This window comes from Nothobranchius furzeri, chromosome 17 (assembly GCF_043380555.1).
Source record: "Nothobranchius furzeri strain GRZ-AD chromosome 17, NfurGRZ-RIMD1, whole genome shotgun sequence".
In the NCBI taxonomy this organism is placed as follows: domain Eukaryota; kingdom Metazoa; phylum Chordata; class Actinopteri; order Cyprinodontiformes; family Nothobranchiidae; genus Nothobranchius; species Nothobranchius furzeri.
In genome coordinates, this window is record NC_091757.1 from 22,254,934 (window position 1) to 22,270,357 (window position 15,424).

Below are 15,424 nucleotides of genomic sequence, written 5' to 3' on the forward strand. Positions count from 1 at the left end.
TTATAAATTGTAAGTCACTTTGGATAAAAGCGTCTGCTAAATAAATAAACATAAACATAAACAGTTGTAGCGACATTAAGGGACTGTTTTCCACCTAAAGGTCATTTCGGCCTCCCTCCTCATGAAGAACTAATCTCCTTGAGATATTGCTCAAGGCCTTTGATGCCTCTGCATCTAAACTGTTTTAACTAGCTATTTGCCTCCCCCTACAGCTCAAGAGAAGATCAGAAGAACTCTATTTAATAATAATCAAATAACTTTGTTAGTCCAAACAATCATGTAAAGCTCAATGTTAAATCAATCTGTGAAATGACTGTGTTAATTACTTGAATTATAATACTGTAATCAGTAGTTTTGTATAAAGAATTAACTTGGTACAGAAGCACTAGACAATCCTATCTCAAGTAATGCTAAAATCACATGACACATTCCTTTTTCTCTCCAATCAGAGCTTTCCTTTCTGACGCGTGGCGTGATCTGTGCAGTGTTTATTTTTGTTGTCAAATTCTGATTCGACCATAAATCAAAACATCTGAATTATAAAACTAACTCCCACGTCACCCTTAACTCAGTTCAAACGTTCTAGAGCACATATGTCAGAGTCAAGGCCCGCGGGCCAGATGCGGCCAGTGGAGCATTTTTATGTGGCCCGCGAGATAAATATCAAAAATATATTAAAACTGGCCCACTGGCCGATTTTACCGCAAAGACTTCAACTCCCATGATGCTTTGCGGCGTCAGCGCGGAGCTGACGAAGCCCCCTCCTTTGTGTTTTTCCAGCGTCTGCTGCCGGTGTCTGCAGCTCCGCTGTCTCGGACAAACTACACTCCTCTCACTCAGCGCCGAGTTCACTCAGCTGTTTTCTGACGTTGAAGCCCAGAAACGGAGATTCTAGCCGCTCAGTAATGTGTTCACGACTGAAAGAGAAAGTTTTCCTACTAACTTCCAGACAGAGCCGATATAACTCCAGCGAGCAGCGACATGCTCAAACCAGCACGGCTCTGTGGTTGTGTTTCCTCCCCGACACACAACAACGTGGTCAAGCTGCTCAGACATGTTCATCAGCACAAACCTATGTGAGCACCTGTTGTCATCTAATGTTGTCATTATTATGATGAAGATGAACAAAACAACAGGAGTCTCCTCCTCAGCTCAGATCAACCCCATGATGCAGGTATCTGGCTGGAACAGGTGAGCATCACAGTAAACCAGTGGAGCAAACTGAGCTTTAAATATGTTGGTTTTCTGCTCTTTTTCTGCTCCAAAACATGAAAGTTAACAGGTGAGATGTTGCATTTTCATTTAAGATAAAATGATATTTTTATTTTGTTGTTGGCCCGTGAGAAAAGATTTAACCTACAGTAAACAGGAAGTGGAAAGGCTGCAGATAGATGAATAGAATAGAAAATCCCTTTATTGTTCCTCAGTGGGGAAAGCTAGTAGTGATGTGTCGGTCACGAACGAACCGGCTCTAAGAGCCGGCTCTTCATTGGGAGCCGTCCCCTCCCCCCCTCCCCCCCGCCTTGGTGAAAGCTACAACATGTGTAACTGCGTGTCCAGACTGTCCACACACAGAGCAGTAGGGGCGGGGAAGAGGGAGGATCATACTCAGACAGACACACAGCAGAGCACGTGTGGGAGGAGGGAGATGAGGGAATGAGGAGGAGGAAAAAGGCGAGCGAGAGGGAGGAGAGCGCGACGAAGACGGTGAGAAAATGAGCGCCAGCAGTCGGAAAGTGGAGATTTCTTAAAGTGTTCAGTTATTAAATCCATAGAAATGATAAATATTTGATATATAGCATTTTTTTACATTAGTAAATTATTTTACATATAGTTTAGCATTATTTTGGTTATAAATGTACTCTACGCAACAGAAAATCTGAGGAGCCACTTGGGAGCCGAAAGAGCCGGCTCTTTTTGGTGAGCTGAGCCAAAAGAACCGGCTCTCTAAAAAGAGCCGGAATTCCCATCACTTAAAGCTAGACGTCACAGCAGCGATGACACGTATTACAGGAGAAAAAAGGAGAATAAAAAATAAGAAAAATGAATAAACAAGAAAACATAAATCCTGAATAGATTTTAAAAATGCTGATTATACCACAAGTAATGAATACCACTGATGCCTTTTATTTAAAACTGACTTGCTCGTGTGTCATTTGGTTATTCCACATTCAGTGTTAATGCAGAAATAAGTTTGTTTCCAAATTTAAAGGTTCAAAATTGCATACATGTTGATAAAGAAAACGTGCAAATTTGCCATCACTTTTTCAAAAAATATTAAGTTTGGCCCTCGACTCCATCCCAGAGTTTCATTTCGGCCCCGTGTGAGTTTGAGTTTGACACCCCTGAACTAGAGTTTCGAGCCGGCCACTCGTAACTTTTTAACCACAAAGAACCTAACAACAAGCTAGAAAACAAAACCTGTTACAAGCTACACCTGACGCAACGCTCCTTCAGAATAAAAGCTGAACTCACTGACCCTTCTGGGTCCCGCTGACGCTGTCAACCAACTGCCGCTTACCTGGAGACAACCCCTAGACTAGTTTGTCATACCGTACGCTGTTTCATCGGCTCCGGTACCAAAGGCGGATCCGAGGACCTGGCATTCTGGTTCTACAACAGAGGTAGAATGGCAAGATAGCGTCTGAATGTGGTTTTGAAACTCCGACTGTAGTTTTGAGCAAATACATTCGTTCCCACTCAGAACTAACGCTTCTCCGGAAACAAGAGTTCTGATCACAACATTCCACATTACATCCTCCATTTTGCCTCATTCACGCCTAGATCCATTCATCACATAGAGTGTTTAGAGTTAGTTAGCCTTATTTTAAATTGTTTAGAAATAAATCTTCTTAAACTTTAAAACTTGTCTCTCTCTCTCTCTTGACTCTGGGTTAATACGAAGTGTTACCTAATCCCTGCAATAAAAAGTTCCGATCTTCTGTTTAAAGAAATATTCAAAGACACATCAAACTGATTTCATATTTTCTATGGAATCTCACCTTTGATGGTTTCTTATGTAAGATGTAACTATTGGACCACTACATAATGGCGTGCCAGCCCGTTTATTTGTACATTTTGACACTTTGTGTTGACTTTAAAGCATTTTAAGATCAAAACACTCAAAATTTCTTTAAAATTTGTTGTTTCTGGTTGAAAAGAGGCAATATCATTATCAGCCACTAGAGTGCAGTCGACCTCCATTTAACTCACTAAAGGGGATGACACCAGTCACCTCGGACAGGAGGCGCTGATTCATCTCTCACCTAAAGCTGACTCATCACTAGCTCTAGCTGCCATGTTGGATTTTCTCTAGCCACAGCTCTAAAGCACAGGTTTGTTCCTGCTGTCATTTTATAAAATGTGTTTTATTTTATGTCTTTTCTGAGTGGATTTGTGAACACTTTGTACTTTCTTGTGCAACTGACGCTCATTATTTATTCAGAATTTTAGGCTTTTAATACACTTAAACAGGAGAGTGACAAAAATTTCACTGCCCTCAAGAGTTGTCATGAGTGTAAACTAGATCTATTAAAGCTAAAACATGTTTTGGAACCAGGCTGTAAACATGTTTATTTTTGCTGTGAAATTGGTATTTTTGACACCTTCTGACACCAGCCCCTAGCGGATGAGGGTGGAACTGCAATTTTTGTTACTTCCAGTTTTGCTTCATATCCAGACCCAAATTATGGGGGCTTGGTGGGTGTGCATAAGTCATTTCCTACTGTGGCCTTCAGAAATGACCAGTTTTTCACCTGCAGTTTTACCTCTTCAGTACCTGGTCATATGGAGACATATGTCTTAACTGGAGCCTTTAATCAGCAAGAAAGATACTGTTGCTTGGCCAAAGTCTTTCTCCAGCTTCCTCTTATCTAGGAAACTTTGCTTCACAGAACAAGAAGGATGAACTTTCATAATTAAACCGTATAATGAAATGAACAATATGAGTTAACTAATCATTTAATGAAATGGACCATATGGTTAAATGAAATGTTTTGATTAATCTGTGCTTAAATTACTGAAGTTGAAAAGAATATTATTATTACATTGAAAGATTAATAAGGATAAAATGAAATATATGACCCATGTATTTAATCAGCGTACTGACTGGACAAGCACACACTCACCATATCTCCATGATGCAAGTTAAATTTAATGTCACTGCACATAGATATTTTCTTATCCAAAAATCAGCATCTCCATATCTGAGGGAGGTGTGTATCTGAGGTTTGTTGGCAAAACCCCTTTAAATGGCAAGTTCTGATTTGTCAGTAAACCAAAATATGGCCATTATTTAAACAGAATCACTTCCTGAGTGAGTCAGTATAGCCCAACTCTGACTGGCCATCTGAGGAAGCCTCTGCTCCCATCGCATCTTTTGACAAGCTGTCAAAACCTGTTGCACACAACAGCTGACCGCAAACGGTTCCTGCAGAAAAAAGCTGAACCAACTCCGACTCCTTAAGAGTCCTTCCATTGACACAAAACAAGTCCACCTGTTTGTCGTGACCCGCAGACGACTCTGGTGTAGCGATAAATATAGATTTATATCTATATTTCAAATGTGTTGTAGATTTAGCTTGCTTAGTTGTTTATAACTTTATATTGAGGGCAGCAGTAGCTCAACAGGTTAAGCGGGTTGTCCAGGAATCGGAAGGTTGCTGGTTCGATCCCGGCTCCGGACAGAGAATTCTGCTGTTGTGTCCTTGGGCAAGACAATTAACCCACCTTGCCTGCTGGTGGTGGTCGGAGGGACCGGTGGCGCCTGTGCTCGGCAGCCTCACCTCTGTCAGTGCGCCCCAGGGCAACTGTGGCTACATCGTAGCTCATCACCATCAGCGTGTGAATGTGTGTGTGAATGGATGAATGATACACTGTAGTGTAAAGCGCTTTGGAGTCCTTACTCTGAGAGGCGCTATACAAGTGCGGGTCATTTATCATTTATCATTTATATTAATTAATCGGGGCACCACCACTTTTATGGAACTAAACCATTGGATTTAATTTCTACACTCAACAAAAATATAAATGCAATACCTTTGAATCTGCTCCGATTTTTCATGAGATGGACTTAAATATCTAAAATTCATTCCAGATACACAATATTACCATTTCTCTCAAATATTGTTCACAAATCAGTCTAAATGTGTGATAGTGAGCACTTCTGCTTTGCTGAGATAATCCATCCCACCTCGCAGGTGTGCCACATCAAGATGCTGATCCGACATCATGAGTAGTGCACAGGTGTACCTTATATTGCCCACAATAAAAGGCCACCCTGGAATGTGCAGTTTTTTGCTTTATTGGGGGTCTGGGGAATTAGAAACGGTCAGTATCTGGTGTGACCACCATTTGCCTCATGCAGTGAAACACATCTTCTTCACATAGAGTTTATCAGATTGTCAGTTGGGGTCTGTGGAATGTTGGTCCACTCCTCTTCAATGGCTGCGCGAAGTTGTTGGATATTAGTGGGAACTGGTACATGCTGTCGTATATGCCAGTCAAGCACATCCCAAACATGCTCAACGGGTGACATGTCCGGTGAGTATGCTGGCCATGCAAGAACTGGGACATTTTCAGCTTCCAAGAATTGTGTACAGATCCTTGGGGCCGAGCATTATCTTGCTGAAACATAAGGTGATGTTCATGGATGTACGGCACAACAATGGGCCTCAGGATCTCATCACGGTATCTCTGGGCATTCAAAATGCCATCAATAAAATGCACCTGTGTTCTTCGTCCATAACAGATGCCTGCCCATACCATAACCCCACCACCACCATGGGCCACTCAATCCACAACATTGACATCAGCAAAGCGCTCACCCACACGACGCCACACACGCTGTCTGCCATCTGCCCTGAACAATGTAAACCGAGATTCATCCGTGAAGAGAACACCTCTCTAATGTGCCAGACGCCATCAAATGTGACCATTTGCCCACTCAAGTCTGTTACGGCGATGAGCTGGAATCAGGTCAAGACCCCGATGAGGACAACAAATATGCAGTTGAGCTTCCCTGAGACGGTCTCTGACAGTTTGTGCAGAAATTGTTTGGTTATGCAAACCAATTGTTTCAGCAGCTGTCTTGCGTGGCTGGTCTCAGACGATCTTGGAGGTGAACCTGCTGGACGTGGAGGTCCTGGGCTGGTGTGGTTACACGTCGTCAGCGGTTGTGAGGCCGGTTGGATGTACTGCCATATTCTCTGAAATGCCTTTGGAGATGGCTTATGGTGGAGAAATGAACATTCAATGCATGAGAAACAGATCTGGTTGACATTCCTGCTGTCAGCATGCCAATTGCACGCTCCCTCAATGCTTGTGGCATCTGTGGCATTTTGCTGTGAGACAAAACTGCACATTCCAGGGTGGCCTTTTATTGTGGGCAATATAAGGTACACCTGTGCACTACTCATGATGTCAGATCAGCATCTTGATGTGGCACACATGTGAGGTGGGATGGATTATCTCAGCAAAGCAGAAGTGCTCACTATCACACATTTAGACTGATTTGTAAACAATGTTTGAGAGAAATGGTAATATTATGTATCTAGAATGAATTTTAGGTCCATCTCATGAAAAATTGGAGCAGAAACAAAGGTGTTGCATTTATATTTTTGTTTAGTGTATATCTTCTCAATGTAATCAGTTTCAAAGTTAATACCACAAATTGATCTAAAGAATGAATTCACCAACTATTCTTGAGATGCTGCAAATGATCAGTCTTTATTTACGTTTCGTGAGTTTATTACAAACATCAGTTAATACATTTTACAAATGGATCAAACATAATTTATAGTTTTATGCATTGAATTAAGAAAATGGTTAAACCCAAAGCTTTATGGCAGTGATATGAAATAACTGATCTGTAATATGTCATGTGAATCCACGTGGGTGAACAAATTCAACTGAGCAGAAAATTAGAAAAATTAAATGTGAGTTATTGAACATTAGATCCATTTTTTTCTAAGACTGTTAGTTAATGACTTGATTTGTGATAATCAGATCTCTTTGCTCTCTCTCACAGAATCCTGGCTGCAGCAAGATGACTATGTTAGTTTAAACGAGTCGACTCATTCAAATGATTTAAATCATCATATTGCTCGAAGTACAGGGCGAGGAGGAGGAGTAGCAACCATTTTTCATTCGGACTTATTAATCAGTCCCTTACCAATTAATAGCTACAGTTCGTTCGAACATCGTATTTTTAGTTTTCCTAATCCAGATTGCAAAACTGTAAAACCACTCTTGTTTGTAGTTTTATATCATCCACCAGGCCCTTACTCTGAGTTTTGGATCAGATCTCTGATTTTTTATCTGATTTGGTGCTAAATACTGATAAGATCATTATAGTGGGGGATTTTAACATTCATGTGGACATTGAAAATGATAGCCTCAATGTAGCCTTTAGTAATATCCTAGACTCAATTGGTTTTACTCAAAGAATACATAGCTCCACCCACTCCTGCCATCATACATTGGACCTTGTGCTGACTTATGGCATTGAGTGTGAGGAAATAACAATATTTCCACATAATCCAGTCCTCTCGGACCACTTTCTGATAACCTTTGAGTTTTTATAACTGAGTTCTCGAGACATGAATGTAAATTTCACTATAGTCGGTCTCTATCTGACAATGCAGTTGCATCTTTTAAATCAACTGTTCCATCTTTACTGTCCTCAGCATCTCAGAGGCATGTAGCAGAGGGCAATATTTTCAGTTCTAGCCCCTCACAAATTGATGCCTTAGTTCATCATGTTACTTCCTCTTTACGAGTGGCATTAGATGATGTAGACCCTTTAAAAAAGAAGGTAATTAGGGACAGGAAGTTGGCTCCCTGGTTTAATTCTCATTTACGAGCCTTAAAACAAAACTCTAGAAAATTGGAGAGAACAAGGCGCTCTACGCACCATGAGGAGGCCTACCTATCCTGGAAAAATAGTCTTCTGCTTTATAAAAATAAGCCTCGACAAACTAGAACTGCTTATTTCTCAGCTTTAATTGAGGAGAATAAGAATAATCCTAAATTTCTTTTCAGTACAGTTGCCAAACTTACACAGAATCATGGCTCTGAGCCATCTGTTCCCTTAGCCCTCAGCAGTAATGACTTCATGGGATTTTTCACAAGTAAAAGTAATTATATTAGAAACAAAATCTTTAGCATCCTCCCTAATGCGATTTCTTCTTCCTCAGTAAGTGCGGCAGCATCAGAGGTGACTGTAGAACCTCATCTGTGCTTGAACCGTTTTGATCCAGTTGAGCTTTCAGAGTTATCAAAAATATTAGCTTAATCTAAACCTTCCACTTGCATTTTGGATCAAATCCCAACCAAATTATTTAAAGATGCATTTCCTTTGGTTACTGCCCCCATTCTAGATATAATCAATCTATCCTTAGTAAATGGGTATGTACCACAGGATTTTAAGGTTGCCGTAATCAAACCTTCATTTAAGAAGCCTTCTCTGGATCCAGATGGTCCAATGAATTATTGACCAATATCTAACCTTCCATTTTTATCCAAAGTCCTGGAGAAAATAGTGGCCATCCAAGTATGTCAGCATTTAAACACTAATGATCTGTTTGAGGAATTTCAGTCTGGTTTTACAGTATCACAGCACTGAAACTGTGTTAGTGAGAGATACAAATGATATTCTCATGGCCTCAGATAAGAATCTTGTGTCTGTGCTGCTTTTGACACAGTAGACCACAATGTTCTAGTATTAAGACTTGAACATGTTGTAGGGATCAAAGAAACAGCGCTAGGCTGGTTTAAATCCTACCTGTCTGATAGATTTCATTTTGTAAATGGACATGACAAATCTTCTTCATACTCCAGGGTTACTTGTGGAGTACCACAGGGTTCAGTGCTTGGACCAATTCTTTTTACTATATACATGCTCCCAATTGGTAAAATCATTAGACAGCATGGGATAAACTTCCACTGTTATGCTGATGATACTCAGTTATATTTATCCATTAACCCTGATGAACCTAATCGGTTGGGTAGATTACAGGCTTGTCTTGAGGACATAAAAGATTGGATGACTCTAAACTTTTTGCTTTTAAATCAAGACAAGACGGAAGTTCTCATCTTTGGACCAGAAATCCAGAAAAGGAAATTGCTTAATCAATCACCTGACCTGAACGGCATTAAATTAGTCTCCGAGAACAAAGTAAGGAACCTTGGTGTTATCTTTGACCAGGACATGTCATTCAAATCCCAGGTTAATCAGGTTTGTAGGATTTTCTTTTTCCACCTTTGGAATATTGCTAAGATTAGAAGCATCCTTTCCAGGAGTGATGCTGAAAAACTAGTTCATGCATTTATTACATCAAGACTGGATTACTGCAATTCATTACTCTCAGAAAGTCCACAGAATGTAGTTAAAAGTCTTCAGCTTGTCCAAAATGCTGCAGCTAGAGTTCTGAGAGATTATCTCTCTCCTGTCTTAGCTTCCCTACATTGGCTACCTGTTAAATTTATAATAGATTTTAAGATCCTTCTTCTCACATATAAAGCTCTTAATAATCAAGCTCCATCATACATCAGTGATCTGATTGTTCCATACGTTCCTAACTGAGCACTTCGCTCTCAGACTGCAGGTTTACTGGTGGTTCCCAGAATATCTAAAATTAGGATGGGAGGCAGATCTTTTAGTTATCAGGCTCCTCTCCTGTGGAACCAGCTCCCAGCCTTAGTCCGTGAGGCAGACACCTTGTCTACTTTTAAGACTAGGCTTAAAACATTTTTATTTGATAGGGCTTATGGTTAAAATCTTATGTTAGCCTAGATCTGGACAAGTGGGGGAGTAGAGGGAGGTGGAGTGTACAGTCGGTAAAGACGGCTCTCCCTTGCCCTGCCTCCAACATGCCTCCATCTAAAAAGGCTAGGTTATCCAGAGTTATCTCTGTAGTTATGCTGCTATAGGCTTAGACTGCTGGAGGACACACTGACCACTTTTCACACTCTACTACTTTCTTCTACAGTCTGCTCTTTAACTGTACTATTTTCTGCAATTTCATCTGTTAACTTTATTTTTTCTCTAAGTATTTTTCTCCCCAGAAGAAGCTACAATTATATTCTGCTGAGCTGTGGTGGCCTCATGGAGGGGGCCATCGTCTAGCACACTGCTGCTAACCACTTAAACACTCTCCCTCTCCTGATAATAACTTTTTGCTTTCCTTGACGTTGGATGTGTTACTACTAGTTTATCCGTTTAACAATAGATTAACTAGGATAAATACAATAAAGTTTATCTCTCGCCAAATGAAATATTTACTAAGCAATCACAATGTAACCTTTGTTTGTGTGTGTGTGTGCGTGCGTGTGTGTGTGTGTGTGTGTGTGTGTGTGTTTGTGTGTGTGTGTGTGTGTGTCTGCTCTGTCTTCTCGATCCCCAGTGAGTCGTGGAGGATGGCTGCTTATACTGAGCCAGGATCCTCTGGAGGTTTCTTCCTGTTAAAGGGGAGTTTTCCTCTCCACTGTTGCTAAATGCTTGCTTAGTATGAGGATTGCTGTAAAGACTCTGACACTAGTCAGTGACTTGATGCAATCTGCTGGGTTCCTTATATAGGAAACATTATTTCTGATTGGCTTAATGAACTGACCTGGATTGGAATGTTTATTATGTGAAGTGCCTTGAGACGACTCTTGTCGTGATTTGGCGCTTTATAAATAAACTTGAATTGAAATGAATTAAATCTTCTGGTTAAACATTCAAAGACCAATCAGGTTGGATTTCTATATTTATAAAGAAATTCACATCTTATTGGTCAAATGTAGTGTAGTATATTGAGCTTAAAAAGCACCCAAAATACATACGTATGCTAACCCTACACTACTCAAACGTTGTGATTTATAAAGAAAAAATTCACGGGAAAATTTAGCAACATTTAGTAAACTCTGACTGTGGCTGGTAAGGCTTCCTTGGCCTTGGTTTACTCGTGCATGTTTAATGATGAGGAGACAGGCTTCCAGAGTACTCCGATGAAAAGATAACAAAAAATTTATTCCACAGCTTGTAATCTTACAGGAGTGTCCAAAATTAAGTTTTCCTAAGGTTTAAACAAAACAATGCTATGGTAAGAAACCATATTGCTCTACACCTCACCACGCTCAGCTGGATGTAACTGTTTTTTACAGCCCCACCCAGTGTGTCTGCCTTTTTCTTAAAGTGACAGTAACCTATTTTCTACCCTTCATGAATTGACCAAAACAAGACTTCTTTTAACTTATTAACATTTTTAAATACACAAATGAAATTGTTTTTAGCTTAACTTATTCACAGACTTAAACATATATGAACTCAAACTTGGCTTCCACACTGACCCTAGTGTAAGCACATTTTGGAGACAGGAAACTGGTAGTGCAGTTATGAGATGGTGAGAGAGTGAATTTAAAGAGCAAGTCACTCCCAAATAAACCTTATTCTTGCTGATAAACTACAAGTGTCTAAATAATGCCTTAAACAAGTATAGTCACTATTGTGGCATTTTAGTGCATCTTGTTTAAAATCCAAATCCATTCATCCATCCATTTTCATCCACTTGTCCACAGTCGGGACTCGTGAGCTGTCGAGCTCAACCCGAACACCAACGAACAGCCTTGGGCGGTAGCTCTATCGCCCTTCGGGCTTCCGAATTGACGACGCTGATTGCATGCATTCCCATTCCTATGAGTTTGATTTTCTTGTCAGCAATTGGCTGGCTGCTTCACTGCCGTTTGGGCGATCTTTCTGTCGCTTCTCACCAATGATATAGATATATATATATATATATATGTGATTTGTTTTTGTTACAAAACACACAAGTAACTTAGAATATAAGAATAATAAGAATAAGAATAAGAACAACTTTATTTATCCCGAGGGAAATTTTTGTGTCATGTACATGCTCAAAGCAGTTGGAGAGACAAAGGAACAGGTGAAATAGAAATATGATATACAATATATTCATTAAAAAAATAAAAAATAAAAAAATAAAAAAATAAAAATAATTAATTAAATACATGACTGCATCCTTGTGGATAAGTAATTAAGCTGTCGGTGCAGGCGATTCACAAAAGTGATTAAAGTATTGTGTAAAAGAATATGGGTTTGTAGCAGCATATGATATGATGGGGGGATAAAAACATATTTACAATCAGAACTCTTGGGTAATATTGCACAGTCGGTGAGGGCACAGAATAACCAAGGTAATAGTATTTGGAGAATCACCTACAGCGTGAGGAAGAGTTAAACAGTCCTATTGCCACCGGTACGAAGGATTTCCTGTGGCGGTCAGTTCTGCATTTCGGGGCAATGAGTCTTTTGCTGCGTGTGCTTCGGTGGTCCATCATGTGGGCGTGCATGGAGTGGGAGGGGTTGTCCATGATAGAGAGAAGCTTTTTTAGCATTCTCCTCTCAGACACCTCCTCCAGGTTCTCCAGTCTAACACCCAGGACAGACCCAGCCCTTCTAATCAGCTTGTTCAGCCGGTTGGCATCTGCTATCTTCACCCCACTGCCCCAGCACACAGCTGCAAAGAACACAACGCTCTCCAACACCGAGTGGTAGAACATGGTCAGCATTGTCCTCCCAACATTGAAGGACCAATATGTGATTATTGTTAATTTTATTTATTTATTTTTTTAAATAAAAATTAAAAACACTGGGGAAAACTGGGGGGGGGGCACCCTATCGCCCTCTAGTGGCCAGCCGCCACTGGTCTGCAACTGGTGGCTCTGGGGATACATGTGGCTGTTCTGTTGTTTTGACATAAACAGATTAACTGTTCTCACTTGAGCTAATACATTTGGTTTTCCAAGTCTCGTCTGTTCTATGTGTTTTGTACAAAAGGTTAAAGCAGATATACAGTGAGGCGTGATGGTTTTAGGTGTCCTACCTGTTCATCTGCATCATGACTGCTGATCTCTGGAAGAAGGCAACAGCAAGACGTTCATCTTTGGCGATTGTGAAGTCTAAAGACTGGACACCAGAGACAACAGGGTCAGAACAACGCTTTGTCAGGTATATGTTTGTGCTTTTACATGCTGGGAAGCAACTTTAGTCATTTAAAGGAGTTGTTCACTCATTTATTCAATGCATTTGCAGAGGTCTCTAGTAGGAATGTCTAACGTACCAAGTCGTCAAATTTCACCAACACATTGACCAGAAAGTAACCTTTCATTTGCAGAAAACACCATCTGTCTGGCCCCAAATCCAAAACAAGGTTCAGCCAGTTACTGTTATGGCAAAGAAGCCAAAACATCTCTGCTCAAGGTCTGAGGCTGGAGCCTGACTGCTGCATCCCCCCTAAATAAATGTCAACCACCTTGAAGTGCCTATATGACTTTAAAACTTATAAGTTGAAATAATCAAATGTGATGAATGAACGAGATGTTTAAGTCAAATGTTTGAATAATCTGTGCTTTAATCAATATCAATACACTCCAATACACTCAAGCAAGCTGACCAAGAGAGTCATCCAACTGTACATCTCCTTTAAGCCCCATGAGATGTCTAAGCTGCAGCTGTTACACACCTGCTTAGACTCTATCAGAACCTGGATGGTGGGGGCTTTCTTCAGCTGAATGAAGATAAGACTGAGATCCTCATCTGTGCCCCAGACAAGCTGGTTCCCAAAGTCAGAGACTCTCTTGGTCAGCTTGCTTCTCACACCAAACCTTCAGTCAGGAATCTTGGCGTGACCTTTGACCCAGCTCTCACCCTGGATTCTCATGTCAGTTCTCTTGTTGGCTCTTCCTTCTTCCATCTCAGGAACGTTGCTAAGCTGAGTCCCATTCTGTCCCGCTCTGAACTTGAGACTGTTATCCACTCCTTCATCTCCTCACGCTTAGACTACTGTAACTCTCTTTTCACGTGTCTGAGCAGAACCTCCCTGAACCGTCTACAGGTGGTTCAGAACGCCTGTGCTCGGCTTCTGACCAAGTCCTCCAAACACACCCACATCACCCCGCTTCTCCTCCAGCTTCACTGGCTGCCAGTCAACTTCAGGGTTCATTTCAAGATCCTGGTTCTGGTCTAGAGGGCCTTACATGGACAAGCACCATCTTACATTGGTGATCTTCTCAGTCCCTACACCCCCAGCAGGTCCCTGAGGTCCAGTGATCAAAGCCTACTGGTTGTGCAGCACCAGGCTAAAGGTCAAAGGTGACAGATCATCTGCTGCTGTGGCCCCCAGACTCTGGACCTCTCTCCCCCTGAGCCTGAGATCAGTGGACTCAGTGGTCTCCTTTAAAAAGCAGCTGAAGACTCACTTGTTCAAGCTGGCTTTTGGATGACCTTCTTCACCTCTCTCTCTTTATTCTGCTCTCCCCACCTATTCCACCTTCCTCAGGATCCACTGATTTCCCTCTTTCCTGTTCACTCTCTCTCTTTCTTAACATTTTCTCTTTTAAATAGCAATTGCTTATTCTTGCTCCTTTTAAATATATTTTTAAACATGTTCTAAATGCTTTTTTATATTTTTACAATTTTTTATATTTTTTGTTTTTGTTTTTGTTTTTGTGAAGCGCCTCGTGATTTTTATCTTGAGAGGTATAGAAATGATATTTTCTTCTTCTTCTTCTTCTCCTGCACCTTTAGTGAGAACTTTCAAAGTGGAGTGATTTCTATTGCCCAGACTCGTCGGTTCCATAGCTCTCTATTTCGAGTTACACAAGTTTGTCTATGTTTGTGTGTGTGCATGGATGTCTTTCCTGTTTAGACATGACATGCAGACTTGGGTGATTTGAGATGGTCAGGCTGTGGATTCCTGAAGTCAGGTAATCAGTAAGTTAACAGTAAAAGGGTTTATTCCACATATTGCTGTTATCCAAATTTGTTTTTATTTTCACTAATCTTAATTCCTTATGGGTACATTCACATGTAGGTTGATTACTAACTTCACTGATTTACATTTTTAGTGCTCTTTGACACTCATATATCTACTTTTCTATTTTATTTACAGTTGATTAAGTTTTGAAACTTTATGATTAACTTTATTAATTTACCAGTAATGGGCTACAACCATTTTTGCCCTCATTTTGATAAAATTTTTGCTTAGTAAGGTGATTCTATTTCTCCCATACATATAGTATAGGGTTTTATTACTTTATTCTTTTACACCACTTTTTCCAGTACATGTTGTGTATTGCATTCATTTCTTCACTTGAACTCTGTTCGGATAATTTGCTTCGCATAGTACATACAGGTACACATAGTGCCAGGTTTCTTTTTCTTTATTGATTTGCATCAGAGGCCATCTTGTTGTGTCTACATTAAAGTGCCCTGTGTTGTGCTTTCTCTCCTCTGCTGAGTTTCATCGATGATCATCGATTCCTGGGGTTAGCCTATGATTCGTCAGCGGATGCTGATGCTTGGTGTTCCGGCTCGCTGGACCTGGACGTCTGTGGGTTCCGGTTTTGGCTGCTGGGACACTTC

General features: G+C 40.7%; 2 protein-coding genes across 6 annotated transcripts in view; one reads left to right on the top strand and one right to left on the bottom strand.

The window, feature by feature from the left end:
- Nucleotides 1–15,424, top strand: part of tm2d2 (TM2 domain containing 2) — a 119,650-nt gene that overhangs the window by 103,722 nt on the left and 504 nt on the right. Inside the window, exons 5-6 of one of the 2 annotated variants that reach the window (XR_011517050.1) lie at nt 12,839–13,009; nt 14,709–15,424. The exon at nt 14,709–15,424 is cut by the window's right edge and continues 504 nt beyond it. The gene's annotated coding sequence lies outside the window, so the exon portion shown is untranslated. Of the gene's footprint in view, nt 1–12,838 lie in introns of both variants that reach the window. The other variant, XR_011517049.1, reaches the window with a different exon arrangement.
- Nucleotides 1–15,424, bottom strand: part of LOC107373078 (NADPH oxidase activator 1) — a 104,691-nt gene that overhangs the window by 61,656 nt on the left and 27,611 nt on the right. For all 4 annotated transcript variants that reach the window (XM_070546308.1, XM_070546307.1, XM_070546305.1 and 1 more), the window contains one exon: nt 12,885–12,967. In XM_070546308.1, the coding sequence (XP_070402409.1) occupies nt 12,885–12,967 (83 nt within the window). The remainder of the gene's footprint in view (nt 1–12,884; nt 12,968–15,424) is intronic.